Below are 16,134 nucleotides of genomic sequence, written 5' to 3' on the forward strand. Positions count from 1 at the left end.
TGCACATGAATAGCTTACAGTTTTAATATATATAATTAATCACAATTGCAAACACACTATAACATTTTTATAAGTATAATAAAAATTATTATATTTATTTCTTTGACATGTGTGCGTATATTTTTTTTATTGTAATTTCCTTCTATTCTCGTAAAATTTTCAACGTGGTATATTCACATAAGCATGCACATATACACTTATAATATAAACAATTGAATATAATTATGTATCAACATTTTAAAATGAATTTGCAAAAAAATACTTAAACATTTTTTAAAATTACAAACTATTTTTTTGTAAAAATAATAAGGTAGAAAACAATAATGTATGTTATGAAACTTCCTACCTTTATAAAAATACCGCTTTAAAATGATATATCATAAATAACTTTGATAATACATTAAGCTAGCTAAAACTTTTAAAAATACTTATTTTTTTTTTTTTTTTTTTTTATTGAACTTATGATTAAGAATGTATTTTTATGAATATACAATATAATTAATTTACTATTATAGTTATTTTATAATATATGTATGTATAAACATGTATGCATTTTTTTAATCCGTCCCAACATTATTTAAGGTTTTATAAAAAGGGCGTAAACATGTTTTCTTATTTTTGAAATTCACATTCTTAATATTAAATACATTACAACTACTGATACCCACCCACCCCAAAAAAAAAAAAAAAAAAAAAAAAAAAAAAAATATCAATAGTAATATGGATGGTAATAATAAAAAGAAATAACAATAACATCAGTACTAAGAATAGTAAAAATAACAATAGGTATAAAAGTCGTAAATCATATAACATGAGAAAAGCTTAATGACTATAATATAACAATTGATATTCAGGAAATAGTTTATTAGTATTATTTTAGAAGATTAAATAAAAAAAAAAGTAGAATTATAAAATGAACAAATGTATATGATAAAATATATTAGCATACAAATAGAAGATAAAGATAACAAAATGTTATGTGAAGATATATAATAAAATATTCTAAAATGAAAATATTAAAAAAAAACATAACATATATTTGTGTGCCGATAAAAGAAACTGTATATTTTTATAATTTGTTCTGATTCACATATTATATTAAAAAAACAAAAATACACAAAAAAGGGAGAGAAAATAAATATAGAGTGTAGAAGGAAATACAATAATATACAAAATGAAATTAAATGAAGAAATAAATCAAAGTCCAAAACCCCAAATGGAACCAAAAAACATTTCTCATAAGATGAAGAAATTGCATCATATTTTGAATAACCCAATTATAGATATAAGTATGAAAAAAGAAAAAAAAAATAATAATGTGTTGTTCATATGTTATTATATGTTACATATCTCAAGTTTGATATGATTTATTATATTCAATTCGGATAAATATGCTATATATAAACACGTTAATATATATGTATGACATTTTTGATGGTAATATAATGTTATGTGTTAAACAAATTGATGGCCATAGTTTTGCACACACATATATTAAAAGTAATTTTGTTTTTTTATTTATATACAAAATAAAAAGTATATCATACATACTATTAAATAGATCCTTATTGAAATGTTATAAGTAAGATATATAGTGTTAATTTTTTTTTTTTTTTTTTTTTTTTTTGATACAGATGAATTAAAAAATATTTTATGGGGGGGAATATCATGTGAAGTTCCATTTATTGTAAGAGAACAATGTTGGAAACTAGCACTTGGGTATTTGCCATTAAATAGAGAAGATACAGAAAAGGTTTTAAAAAAAAAACGAGATGAATATGAGAATTTAGAAAAACAATATTATAATAAAAACAAATTATCAGAAGATGAATTAAAAATATTAAGACAGATAAAAGTAGATATTCCTAGAACCAAATCATGTTACAATATATTTAATAATAATAAAATACAACAATTAAGTGAACGTGTATTATTTATTTATTCTGTTAGACATCCTGCATGTGGATATGTACAAGGAATAAATGATTTAATAACACCATTTTTGATAGTTTTTTTAAGACCTATAATTTTAAAGAAAGAAATAAATTCTGATGATATTGATAATGTTTCAAATGATGAATTAAAAAATGTTGAATCCGATTTATATTTTTGTCTTTCTAAATTATTAGAACAAATTCAAGATAATTATACCTTTGGACAACCAGGAATACAAAGAGCTATAATAAAAGTTAAAGAAATTGTTAAAAGAGTTGATAAATCTTTATTTAATCATATTTATGATAATAATATAGATTTTATTCAATTCTCATTTAGATGGGTAAATTGCTTATTATTACGAGAATTTCCTATTGATATATCTATAAGGTTATTAGATACATATATTAGTGATATATCTGATATTTTTACAGATTTTCACCCATATATATGTGCTGTTTTTTTAGTACATTGGTCTAAACATTTAAAGCAAATGGATTTTCAACAAATGTTATTATTTATGCAACGGTTCCCAACACAAAATTGGAAAATTCAAGATATCGAATCAATCTTATCAGAAGCTTTTGTTTTAAAAAATGCTTTTCAATCGTCTCCGAAGCATTTCTCTTAGTTTATTTTCCGCTTAAAAGCATGTACACCCACATATATATTATACATATATATTATACACATATATATTATATACATGAGTGTGTGTGTTTATAATTTCTTTAGTCTGCTAATATGTGCTTGCTGTCACTTGATAGATATACGCATTTGTAGATTTTGTGCATATTAATACATATATGTTATATGAAGCATTTGAAATTTTGAAAAAAAAAATTAAATAATAAAAAGGGAATAATGTTAATAATTTTGTGCAAAATGTTTTAATTAAACGTTTTTAAGTAGTTGTAAATGTATTATATGCAATGCATTTTTTTCATTGCGTTGTATATTTTATGTCAATACTTTTTTTTCTTTTTTTTTTTCTTCTTATTATTATCATCACCATTTCATGATATTTTTATTAACTTGTTTTACTTATCGTATGATTATACATTGTTAATAAAATATTTTTAAAACATTTATTTATCGAGTCGTTGGCACTATATTGCTTGGTAAGGCAAAACTGTTATCATTTTGTTAAATAGGGTTATGTGTGTTTTTAATATAAACAGGAAAAAAATAGGTTATTTTTAATCCAAAACAATTTAATTGAATTAAAAAAAATATATATGTATGTATATATATATTATAAGAATTGTCTTGTGTTTAATTTTTTTTATTTGCCTTAAAATAAAAAATACATGAAATGTGCGCTTTTACAATACAACCATTATTAAATCATGCACATATTATATTTTTTTGATGTTTTTATATGGGAAATTGTATTAAATGGTTAATTTTGTTCTTATATATAATGCGTTTTACTATGGAAATATATATATGTAAGTGTTATATGAATATAAAAAAAAGGAAAAAAAATATTGTACATATTTTTATACCTATTAAACCCTTATAAAATTTTCCATACACATATACAACACATTTTTAATGCTGTCTTTTTTGGTTCCAATAATATTTAAAAAATATTTTTAAAAGTTATTAAAAAATATATATATTCTTGTGTGTATATTAAAATAAGTTAAATGGAAATATTCCATTTTTATTTATTAAAAAAAATTTGGAGTAATATATAGCATAATTTTTTTAAATATATTCATCATAATATTAATTTTGAATATTCATATAAAAAAAAGGGAGACAAAAAAAAAAAAATATAAAGTATAATAACAAAGAGAATGAGAATAATATTTTTCTCTTTATAATTTTAAAAGACTGTAATAAAATAATTTTTTTTATGTAAAGTAAATGAATGTGTATAACATACTATATATATATATATAACTCTCCATACTGTTTTTTTTTTTTTTTTTTTTTTTTTTGTTGTATAAATTGGTGTTTATTTTAAATGAATAATTATCTTAATATTTAAATAGTTTTTTTTACTTTTCTGATTTTAGCCTATTTATAAATTGGTTGTTGTCTATCTTCGTTTGTATTAACTTTTCAATTTAATTATAAATATATGTATGATTTTTTTTTATGCCACTGAAATTATTATATTTTGAAAATTGAAAAATGGATTTTAGAGAAAAGGTCTTTAAAAAAGGAAATCCAAAAGAAGTAGTATATGAGTGAGTCATATATAATAAAAATAAAATAATTATTATTTATTACGACACATAATAATATGTTTATGTTATTTTAGAAATAGTGGGTGACTAGATAAATTGTGTATTTTTTTTCTTTTTCTAGAGGATATGGGAAAATAACTCAGGAAGTTAAAACAGATAATAGAGAAAGGCCTTCTGTATATGGTACTTAAAAAATGTGAACATTTGTTTAATATATTATTTTCATCATTTTATCTTTTTATCTTTTTATCATTTTATCATTTTATCTTTTTATCATTTTATCATTTTATCATTTTATCTTTTTTTTTCTTATAGAAGATGAAAATAATTTATCCAAGAAATTGCCATTTTTTATGACCAAACAAAATAAGGTGAGTTAATTTAAAAAATACTTGTTTATTCAATTGAGAGTTGCTAAAAATAGTGAATAAAATTGATTTTTCATGGTTTATGTATATTACATTTTTTTTCATCTATAGCTTATTATATTTTATTTATATGTTTTGTCTATTTGTTTACTTTATAGGATATATATAATTTTGCATTAAATATTTCTGAAAATGATGTAAATGTGTATTCTTTATCTAAATATGTACAAACATGCTTAAATATAAGTGTGCCTATAGCAATTCGACTAACTTTATTATACATATCTAAACAAAAAGAATTGTTAAAGAATTACTTAATTTCTATCATTCACATGATTAAAGGTGTTACTGTTTTAAAAGTAACACAAAATGGAAAATTAAAAAAAAGAATATTAAAATTCAGTTCATATAATATAACTATAGTAGGATCTTGGTCAAGGAAAATATTAAATTATGATGAAATAACACAAGTAAATATTGGATCATGTTGTACATCTGAATTATTTATTTTTGAAAAAAGTTGCCCAAATTATGTAAATCGAATGAATTATATAGTTATAAGAACTCCAGATAGAAGTTATAGTTTTTTATTTTTTTTAGACGATGATATAGTTAAAATAATAAAAGAATTATCTGTATTTAATAAATTATCAAACATATTAAAAAATGATAAATCTTGTTCATATATAAATAAAAAAAAAAAAAAAAATGATGAAAAAAATAAAAACCAAATAGAAAATAATGATAATAATCGAGGAGTATCAAATACCAGAAACTATATGAGAGAAAAATTAGAAGATTTTAGTGATGATGCTATAAATTTAAAATATTTTTTATTATCTAACATAAAATTTGCACATAAAGAAATAGTAAATGTTAATAGCAAAGAAGTAAAAGAAATTCTTAAAAAAAATAACATGATATATTTTGATACATATGATTTTCAAAATAAAAAAATTAATTCTTTGTTTTTATTTTTACAAATAGTATTAGATATATATGGACCTGAAATATGGCTCACATCTAAATTCGATGAAATTATTTTTACACATTTAAATTGAAGTTATTTCATGTATAGTTTTAAATTGTGATATTGATAAAATATAGTTGTGTGTATAGATATGTGAGTGCATATTGGTTCACGTTTTCACAACAAAAACCTTTTTAAATTTATTTGTATATAAAAATAAAATATAGGATATAAAATAAAAATAGACATGCATAGTGCATACATACATATATATAATATTTGTAAAAATCTGCATATTTTTTTGTGATTTTCCAAAACTTTTTAACATATTATTAATTTTGTTGTAATTTTTTAAACTCTCTTTTCGGATCCTTCACATTCTATTTCCCTTGTCTCAGGGGGAACCTTCCAATATATTATGCCTAATAAAATAAAAAATAAAAAATAAATAAAAAAAAAAAAAAAAAAAATGACATGTAAATATGTTTGGACTTTCATTTATATTATCTTTTCACTATATAACTTATAATTATTTTACAATTTATTTTTTTATGTCATCTCTTACTCTCATCCTTTGATGTTGAAATTATAAAGTGATTATCATATGTGAATAAGCATTTATTTATAACATCATTGTGGGCATTTCCTAAAAAAAAAAAAAAAAAAAAAAAAATTACACAAATACGGAGTGTAGGGCAATAAAATTTAATGGAATTTTAATATTTGAAATATTTTGACTGTAAAAAAATATACCTATATATAAGCATGTGCAACTTTTGAATTCATATAGCCTTAATCTACAATCATCTGATCCTAAATTATGAAAACATTTTTTATTGTGTGTGCAAATATGTACATATATATATAGGGAAAAGTGCTATAGAAAGGTAACAAAATATGTAGTAGTATTATGTAGTAGTATTATGTAGTAGTATTATGTAGTAGTATTATGTAGTAGTATTATGTAGTAGTATTATGTAGTAGTACTATGTAGTAGTACTATGTAGTAGTATTATGTATATATTTTTTTTTCCCGTAAAAACAAACCTGTTATAAAGTATTTTCCCTTATCATCAATATCAACAGAGTGGACATTATGATATGGGGAATAATAAAAATGTTTGCTAACGTCATATTTTATTAAATCATAATACATAAAAATATTGTTATTTCCACAACATAATAGAATATCATATTTATGATTTATAGCAATTTGCTTATATCGTACATTATTTAAATCGATTATTTTTTTAACAATTTCTTTTTCTTCTATATTGTAAATAGTTATTAATCCGTCTTCACTACAACTGCAAAGCTGTTAAAATAGGCAAGAAGTATAAATAGAGATATGAAAAAATTTGTATATTTATTTGTATATTTATTTGTGTATTTATTTGCGTATTTATTTGTGTATAAGCCAATGTTCATTTTGCATTTTAGTTCTTTACATATTTATCTTTGTAGAGAATAATTTTGTTAATTATGGAGGTATGGTAATTTATTGTGTTTATGTTAACATATTTATTGTTTTGAAATTTCCAGAATTTTATATCTCCATTATTTCCAGCAGTTATTAAATCATAGCCATTATAAAACATTAAGACATTGCAATAATCATAATGAGGTATAATTATAATAGCAACTATTTTCATATATTTTGATGTTAATAAATAAATATTATTATGCATAGATAAAGCAATATATTTTCCATCTTTTGTTATTTTTATATTATAACATGTTATATCTTTAATTATTTTTTCTGGTGGTCCTATATCTATACTTGTATTTTTATTTTTTAGTTTATTATTCATTTTTTCAATATTATGTTTATTTATTTTACATATTTTTTGATATTTATCTGTAGGTATACTTAAAAATTTTTTATCATAAAAAACAAATTTCCCTTTGCTTATGTTTTTTAAATATATAGCCTTTTTATCATAAAACATCCATGCCATAACATTGTTCGAACTACATGTATACATAATATAATTATACTTTTCAGGAAAACATAAATCTCGTATATAATTATTATGGGCTAACAATAAAACGTTATAATTGTTTGTATTCATGTCCATTACATATATAATATTTTCACACACACTAATAAATAGTGTCGATTTATTTCGCATCTGAATAGAATTAATTGCTCCGAATAATTTTGTCTGTTTTATTATTTTCCTTTCTGGCACACTTATCAAGCTAACATATCCATCCCCACTACCTGTTTTCAATAAAAATGGGCAAAATGAGTAGGCAAAATGAGTAGGAAAAATGAGTAGGAAAATAAGTAGGCAAAATAAGTAGGCAAAATGAGTAGGAAAATAAGTAGGCAAAATGAGTAGGCAAAATGAGTAGGAAAATAAGCAGGTAAATAAGCAGGCAAAATACGTAGGCAAAATACGTAGGCAAAATAAGCAGGCAAATAAATTAATTTCTTTTTTTTCCGACCTGTTAAAATTGTTTGATCGTCTAAAGATTTTACTACATTTATTCCATTGCTGAATAAATATTTTTCAGGTATTATTTTTTCTAATACCTTTGACTTTATGTTCACTACTAGAATGTCTCCTACGGAAATCACGTTGAATTTGGTCATATTTTTTACGTATTTTTTCATATTTTACACATTTTACACATTTTTTGCCCTAGTGATTGTAGGCCCAATTTACCTGTTGTCGTTCCAAAAAAGGCTTGCTCATCATTTTCCTTAAGTTCTAAACAAACGAACTTTCTTTTGTAGATTGATGTATTTATGTCTTCATAGCTCATTAATTTTTTTGTAAAATCATAGTTACAGATTCGTATACTGTTTAGTTTGGCTTTAAGGACGGTGCGGGAAAGACAAGCGAAAAAATGAGAAAAATGAGAAAAATGAAAAAATGGGAAAAAATTGAAAAAATGAGAAAAAGGAGAAAGCAGATTTTCTGGAAATACTTCTACAATTGATCAGGTAAAATATACTTATCTAGCTAGCTATTTTAATAATTATACTTTTTTTAACCTAACCTATTATAAAGTTGTTTGTCTTATGGAAAAAAGAGACATTAGAATAGGGGAAATCAGAAGATGTTTTATAAATAAAATACTGATTTTTTATTTCAGTTAAAATTAATTGTTTATCATCTTCTCCACCAGATGAAAGTATATATTTTCCATCATTACTTATTGATATATCTTCTGTTTTAAACTTATGTAAAGATAAAATAATTGGTTTGTTTTTATTTTCAAAATCATATATACAAATAGTTGACATTAACTTACTCTCTTTACAACAGCAAATATATTTTTGATTTTTATCAATGTATAATTTGGTTATTTTATTTTGATCACTTTTAAAAATTGTTCTATTATTATTTGCAATATCTTCTTTTATTATATTTGTACCAATTCCATAAATCATAAAAAAATTATATTTTAATTCTTCTTTTTTTAATTCATAATAATTATGATTTATATCAATATTTTTTAAATTATAAACACTTTTTAATTTTTTTTTTTTGGCATTTTCTAACATCTCTTCATTTTCTATACTTTTTAATTTTTCCAAATATACTTTTTTTTCAATACATTTTTCTTGCTTAACTAATATTAAATTATTTGATATATTCCCATTAAACCCGATATATGAATCTACAACTAGTTCTTTCTCCATAATGGTTATATAGATCTTTCCTTTCCTATTTGTTTGTGCATATAGTATAAAGAAGCCTCTATATATAAATTTGTAGACAAGTCGTATGCACTACCTATGCATGCACGTATAATACATATTTGTATTTCTTTATTTTTATTCCATACCGCGAGCCTTTATTAGTTAGGAACAATTTATTTTCTTAATCGAGATAGATGATACACAAACCTATACATATGTATATTATGTGGACATGGGAAATATTAAAAAGGAGCTTAAATTGGGCTTAAATAGCTTAAATTTGCTCAAAATACCTTAACAATATAAATAATATATATATTTTTGTGTGAAATTATTTACATATTTTTTAAAAAACTTGATAAACAAATGAATTAATTATTTATATTACTTCATAAATATGTATGAATAAAATTGACAAATTTGTATACATTTTTTAAGTAGCCATTTAACGATTAAAGAGATGTAGATATTGCTATGAAGCGAAAACTTAGTGTCTATCATATTTTTAATTATTTTTTACATTACACATGCATATTCTTATAATATATTTATACCGGTATAGAAAATAAAATATCCAAAATTATTATTCGACACATGCTTGTGTGCATTTAAATTTTGGACATATAAATAGCGAAAAAAATGAAGATAATAAAAAAAAGAGAATTTATAGGCATAAAAAAATAATAATTATTAAAGCAGCAAACTACGAGAAATTATGAATTGTGAAAATGGAAAATAGAAAAATAAACGGTGTGCAAATCGAAAAAAATATAATAAATATGAGAGAGAAAAATAAAAAATTTCCATAATAATATAAAAAAAATATTTATATATAATATTGTGAAATGCAGTGAATTGACATAGGAATGTTTATTAAATTGTGAAAAGGGAAAGACATGTATAAAAAAAGGTAAATAAAATTAAGAGAAGTATATATGTTTCATTTTTCTACATTTCTCTACATTTTTTACATTTTCTACATTTTTCATTTTTCTATTGTCTATTGGCATATGCAGAATGAGCATTTTCCAAAGATAGTCACAAATTATCAGTAAAAAAAATATTATAAAATGAATGACGAAATTTCCAAAAGGCTATTTCCATACGACTCTAAATATTTTAAGGAAATTTTTGACAAATATATAAATGATGATGATTATAAAAAAGATTTAAGAGCTCTTAAGAGCTCTCAAAATTTAATGGAAGAAATTGTTAGTAAAGGAACTGGACTAAATTTTTATATAGAACATAATTTGAATGACAATTTTTTAAAAGCATGCAAATTGCCATTTTTTAAAAAGTTGTTAAAAATATTGCAAGAAAATAATAATGAAGAAATTGAAGAAAAAAAAATAAATGAAAATAATACAATTGAAAATTTTAACGAATTTGAAGAGGAAAATGAAATAAAAATAAAAGAACAAAAAACTTATAATTTAGAAAAAATAAATAGTGTACCCTTGAAATCGAGTTTGAATAAAAAGACAAATAATAATGATACAGCTAGCCAAATTATAAAAACTCAAGATTTATTTGTATTTAATAAAAAAATTAATATGATAAATAATTATAGGGTTTATAGATATTGCTCAAATGTAATTCAATCATTACCTTCACTTACTTATATGTCTGTAATCAAAATATATTTTACAAATTATCCATTAAAAATATTTTTATCATGTATTTATTTTTATACATTTGTAACATATATATGTGACCGTAATAATGTAATAGGTATGCTTTTTCTGCTTTACGCTTTTTCATCATGCTTTTACTGTATCATAGGTGGTAGTTACATGGATAGATAATAGCTACATGCATAGGTGCACACATGCATAGGTGATACATACGTGTGTGCGATTTTTTTCTCCTTTTCAGAATTTTTGGAATCCTTTATATTTCTAATATTAGTAACAGCGGGATGTTTTGGGCTCGCTTGGGTGCATTATATAAAAGAGAACCGAATTAGCATGATAACGTCAAAATATAATGATTATAAAGAAAATTATGTGTGTCGAAATTTCTTAAAAACACAAAAGGAAAAAAAAGAAGTAAAGCATTTTCGATTTGAGAGCAAAAAAACAGTTGAAATAAAAAAGTACTCGAAATATTTTTTTTTAAAAAGTTTTTTAACTCGAATAAATGAAGAATTATATGATTATGAGACTCGCAAAAATGGAAAATTCTCGTGCTATATGATGGAACATTATAAAGAAAATTGCCTCGAAGAAAATTGTCACGAAGAAAATTATCACGAAGAAAATAATGGAATAAACTCGGGTAATACCAATTCAGGTATTATAGATGATAAAAAAAATAAAAAATTAATAAATGGAAAAACAGATGATATAGAAACAAAATATGACATAAATATGTGTGAAGATACAAGTAGCAGTTTATGTAATTTTGAATTAAATATAGGAGAAAATATCGGAAAAGAAAATGAACTATTAAATTATATAATTTTCGGAAATAATATATATAGAATTAACAGAAAAAATTTATTAGTAGGCGATATTATATATCTGTCTAAAGGTGATATGATACCAGCAGATGGAATACTAATACAATGTAATAACATGATTGTAGATGAATCAAATATATTAAAATATAATACAAAAAAATATGTAAATAAAATAAGTTTAAATAAATATATATATGAAATGAATAAAATGAGAGAAAAAAATATGGATGAATTAGAAAATGAAATAAATGAATTAGAAAAAGGAAAAAAATTAAGTTATTTTCAGATATTAAATTCAAAAATTAAAACACGATTTAAAAAATATAGTAATTTTAATAATAGAAAAAAAAAAAAAAATGTCTATCCAAGATTAGAAGATACATATAATGAAGATAAAGAATCAGATTATGAAAATAATAGAGAAACATGTTTTACAGAAATAAATGGAAAAATAAATCAAATTAACAATTCAAATGAAGAATATGATGATAATAAAATAAAATCATTTTATTCATATTTTAACATTTATGAATATTCTCCATTATTACTTTCTGAATCAGTTGTAATGGAAGGTAATGGAATAATGATAGCAACTTGTGTTAGTAAAAATAAACAGATGTTTCACAATTCAATAAAAAGAATTGAAGAAAATACAAATCTTGAAATCATAATAAATAGTTATTCAAAAAATGTTGTTATATTAATATTATTTTATTGTTCTTTATGTATACTTTTTATATTTATTCATTTTTTGATAAATTTAATAGAAAATAATATGCAAACATATTCATATAATTTGTTAATGTTTTTATTAAATACTGTTATAATCGAAAATTTAAAATATCTATTATTATCTATTGATAACATGCCTTTGTTATTACAAAATTGTATAGCTATAAATTACAAAGAAATCATGGATGAATCTTATATAATTAAAAGCAAAAATATTTTTGAGAAGGTTTTACAGACTAATACAATCTTTATAGACATAAATAAATATATCAATTATAAATCTGTTTTATTTTTTTTCAATACTGAATATATTGTATCATTTAATAATGATCTTATATCTCATCAAATGAATTTTCAAAATAAAATAAAATCCTATACTGAATTTGTAGAAAATGAACAAGGCCATGAAATATGTACACATTTATTTTTTTCATTACTAATTCAAACTGTTCTAGCAACTAGCAATTTATATAGATATAACGAAGATTCCATTGATATAGATTTATCTTTACTTGATTGTATATCTTCATTAAAATTAAATATTTCATATTATTATATTAAAAAAAATAATATTCTTAACATTATTTCAAATAAAAACTATTATGTAATGTCTTTTGTTTTTTCGGATCACTCTTATATGAATAAAATAGATCGCCCAAAAATGAACAAAAAAAAACATTATAAAGAAGATCAACTCCAAAATAAAAAAAATGTGTTAAGAATATTTATAAGAGGGAAACCAGATGTGGTGTTGCCCAAGTGTAGTCAATATTTTGATGGACAATTTTTTTCCAAGTAAGTATTATTTTGGCGGTTCATTCCGTTTTGCTCTCCTCTTTAGCATGCACATGGGCACTACACGTGTGTTTGCATACGTACATATGCATGTATATATGCATTTTCTGCACACGTATGTATATATGCATTTTCTGCATACGTATGTATATATGCATTTTCTGCATACGTATACATGTGTCTATTCTTTGAACAGCGCGGTGTTTGCCTTATCCACGAACTTGAGCTCCAAACGCATGTTTAACTTTTTTTTTTTTAGAGACATAGAAAAATTTCGAGAAAAGGTTAGCCAAATTGAGGAAAGCAAATATGATCTAACAATTTGCTTTGCATACAAAGAAATAATAATAGGAGAAAAAGAAAAAGCAGATTTATTTTCATATAAAGAAAATAATGAATATAATTTTGGAAATATAGAAATGAATAATAATATGAACAGTACATATTTAAAATATGGAGAAATGGATGATTTTACATGTATTTCGATTTTTGTTTTTGAAAAAACTATTAGTAATAGATTTTATGTAGATTATAAAATTATAGAATCAAATAATTTACATATAAAATTATTCACAAAATATGATATAGAAAAAATAAAAAAAATATTTAATAATTTTCCTGATTTTATTTCAAAATTTAAATTTTATGATTCTAACTCTATGTATGGAATTAATATAAATAGTAATGTGAATCTAAAATTGGGAAATAATAAAATTAATGAAAAATATAATAGTAATAGACATTATGTTAATACAATGGAAACAGATAATTCCAAATTAGAAAATATTTATGTAGATAATAAAAATGAAACAAAAGACATAAATATTACAAAAAACATTTTAAATAAAGAAAATGAAAGTGAAAGATTTAATCTAAAATATAGTAGTTATAACAGTAGTTTAGTACACACATTTATAAATAATGAAAGTATGAAAGAATATTCATTTTTTTTAAATAATAATGTATTTTATAATTGCTCAAAAAATAAATTAATAGATTTATTATATATATCAAAATCATATAGAAGAACCAATTGTGTAGTAACAAATAATAATGACTATTTTATAAAAAATAAAGAATTATGTAATATAAGAGTTTGTGATATAAGAAGTAAAGATATTGTAAAAAATAAAAGTGATATTATATTATTAAATAGAAGTTTGTATGATTATATTAAGTTAAGATATTTTTCTAATTCTATGTTAATGAATATCAAATTGTTTATAGAATATAACATATGTTTATATATATGTATTGTTGCACTTTCAATTATTTCAACTCTTATAAATGGATTAGAATTTTTAACTACAGTTCAGATATTATATATATATATAATCAAAAATATTATATTTCATTATATTTCATGTTCTAGAAAAAGTAATTATTGTGTTGGAAAAAAACGATGTAAAAATGCTAGCTATTCTTATAATGTGTTTAGTAAAGATGAAATAAGTAATTTAATTTCGTCTATAGTTTCAAAGTTAATAATTTTGATAATAATATTTTTATTTGGACATTTATTCATACCAGAAGTTTCTTGGAATTTTGTAAATAGTGATGTACGAGAATTTTTTGAATTTTCTGAATTTTCATTTTCAAACAATCAAACAAAAAAACGTTATTATAATACAATTAGATCATGTATACGTTTTAAAAAAAATTTAGAAAATATAAAAATTGCAAATAACATAAATATAAAAAATGATTATAGAACTATAGAAGAATGGGAACATCATATAAGCCCTAATAGACATACTACTATTATTTTTAATATTTTTTTTCTTTTTTTTTTCTTTTCATATATATATATTTATATTAAAACATTCCTTGCTGAAATTGATATGTATTGTGAGCAAATTAAAACAAACAAAAAAGAAAATCATAAATATCTTTCTTTATTAAAAAATAAAACATTATCTAAAGATATAAATAACATGATAAAAGAATTTAAGTTTGATGAAGATAACATTAAAACTACAAATGAAATACAATCCTTAAATGGTAGTCAAAATTGTCAAAAGATATATTGTGGTGATGATTCATGTAATTATTGTGATGCAAATAATAATGAACAAAATAATATAAATATAACGGATCAATATAATGATTCTACAAAAAATAATGATATAGATATACAAACAAGTTCATTATATAGTATTAAAAATTATCTTAAAGAAAAAGTTAGTTTTATTGATACTGATAAAAAGAAAATGTTATTTGATTGTCTTATTGGAAATTATAAAACTATTTTAGCTTTTATATTTTTATTATTATTACATATTATTATAATACAATATGGATCTTTCGTATTTAATTTTCATGTAAAGGGATTAACTTTAGTTCAATGGGGAATTTGTTTTTTATTTTGTCTTTTAGATTTTTTACTTTGTTATATTATATCAGTTACTAATATATTTAGCATATCTACGAATTTTATCAAAAGCTTTCAGGGTTTACATGAAGCTCCCAAGCGAACAATGTAATTTATATAACAATAAAATCAAAAAAGGAAAAATAAAACATTAATGTTTGACCATATTTCATTTTATAGAACCAATATATTATGACTATTTTACATTTTTAATTATTTTTTCTTTTATCTATTTCAGGTTTGATGCAATGAATGATTACAAAAGAAGCTACATATCTCAAAGATATAAATACGATAGGAAATCGTAAGAAATGATAATTTTAATTTCGTATTTTTTTTTTTTTTCATTTTTTTTACAAAATTATAATAATTTATTTTTGCACTTATTTAGAACAAGCCAACGCTGGGTATAAAGACCATGTTCATGTTTTTATTAAGAAACCCTATACTCATTTAAAAGAGAAAAGAATAAATGACAATTCGGATTTTCCATTTTGTTAAATTTAGCTACATTTTTATTTTTATTTTTATCATGTTTTTACGAATACTTGTATAATCCATACAAATTCACATTTTATTTAACACTGTATAATGATAAACTAAAAGAATTAAAAAAAATATGAGTTTTACTAGTTTCTAGTTA

General features: G+C 21.4%; 4 protein-coding genes across 4 annotated transcripts; 3 read left to right on the forward strand and 1 right to left on the reverse strand.

The window, feature by feature from the left end:
- Positions 1 to 1,174: 1,174 nt before the first annotated feature.
- Positions 1,175 to 2,566, forward strand: PY17X_1367000 (uncharacterized protein; the record flags this gene model as incomplete). The annotated part of the gene is made up of 2 exons (XM_720437.2): positions 1,175 to 1,289; positions 1,635 to 2,566. 2 exons carry the CDS (start codon positions 1,175 to 1,177, stop codon positions 2,564 to 2,566), a joined length of 1,047 nt encoding a protein of 348 aa, XP_725530.2.
- Positions 2,567 to 4,080: 1,514 nt separating this feature from the next.
- Positions 4,081 to 5,565, forward strand: PY17X_1367100 (conserved Plasmodium protein, unknown function; the record flags this gene model as incomplete). Its single annotated transcript, XM_022957326.1, has 4 exons — positions 4,081 to 4,136; positions 4,258 to 4,319; positions 4,452 to 4,507; positions 4,663 to 5,565. 4 exons carry the CDS (start codon positions 4,081 to 4,083, stop codon positions 5,563 to 5,565), a joined length of 1,077 nt encoding a protein of 358 aa, XP_022813761.1.
- A 260-nt stretch (positions 5,566 to 5,825) lies between these two features.
- PY17X_1367200 (WD repeat-containing protein 16, putative) lies at positions 5,826 to 9,129 on the reverse strand (the record flags this gene model as incomplete). Its single annotated transcript, XM_022957327.1, has 8 exons — positions 5,826 to 5,896; positions 6,040 to 6,120; positions 6,228 to 6,287; positions 6,522 to 6,789; positions 6,923 to 7,698; positions 7,926 to 8,045; positions 8,147 to 8,296; positions 8,484 to 9,129. The coding sequence occupies 8 exons, from the start codon at positions 9,127 to 9,129 to the stop codon at positions 5,826 to 5,828; spliced, it is 2,172 nt and encodes a 723-aa protein (XP_022813762.1).
- Positions 9,130 to 10,199: 1,070 nt separating this feature from the next.
- PY17X_1367300 (E1-E2 ATPase, putative) lies at positions 10,200 to 15,904 on the forward strand (the record flags this gene model as incomplete). The annotated part of the gene is made up of 5 exons (XM_022957329.1): positions 10,200 to 10,863; positions 11,008 to 13,120; positions 13,380 to 15,599; positions 15,730 to 15,795; positions 15,883 to 15,904. The coding sequence occupies 5 exons, from the start codon at positions 10,200 to 10,202 to the stop codon at positions 15,902 to 15,904; spliced, it is 5,085 nt and encodes a 1,694-aa protein (XP_022813763.1).
- Positions 15,905 to 16,134: the final 230 nt, after the last annotated feature.

Source organism: Plasmodium yoelii (assembly GCF_900002385.2).
Source record: "Plasmodium yoelii strain 17X genome assembly, chromosome: 13".
Classification (NCBI taxonomy): domain Eukaryota; phylum Apicomplexa; class Aconoidasida; order Haemosporida; family Plasmodiidae; genus Plasmodium; species Plasmodium yoelii.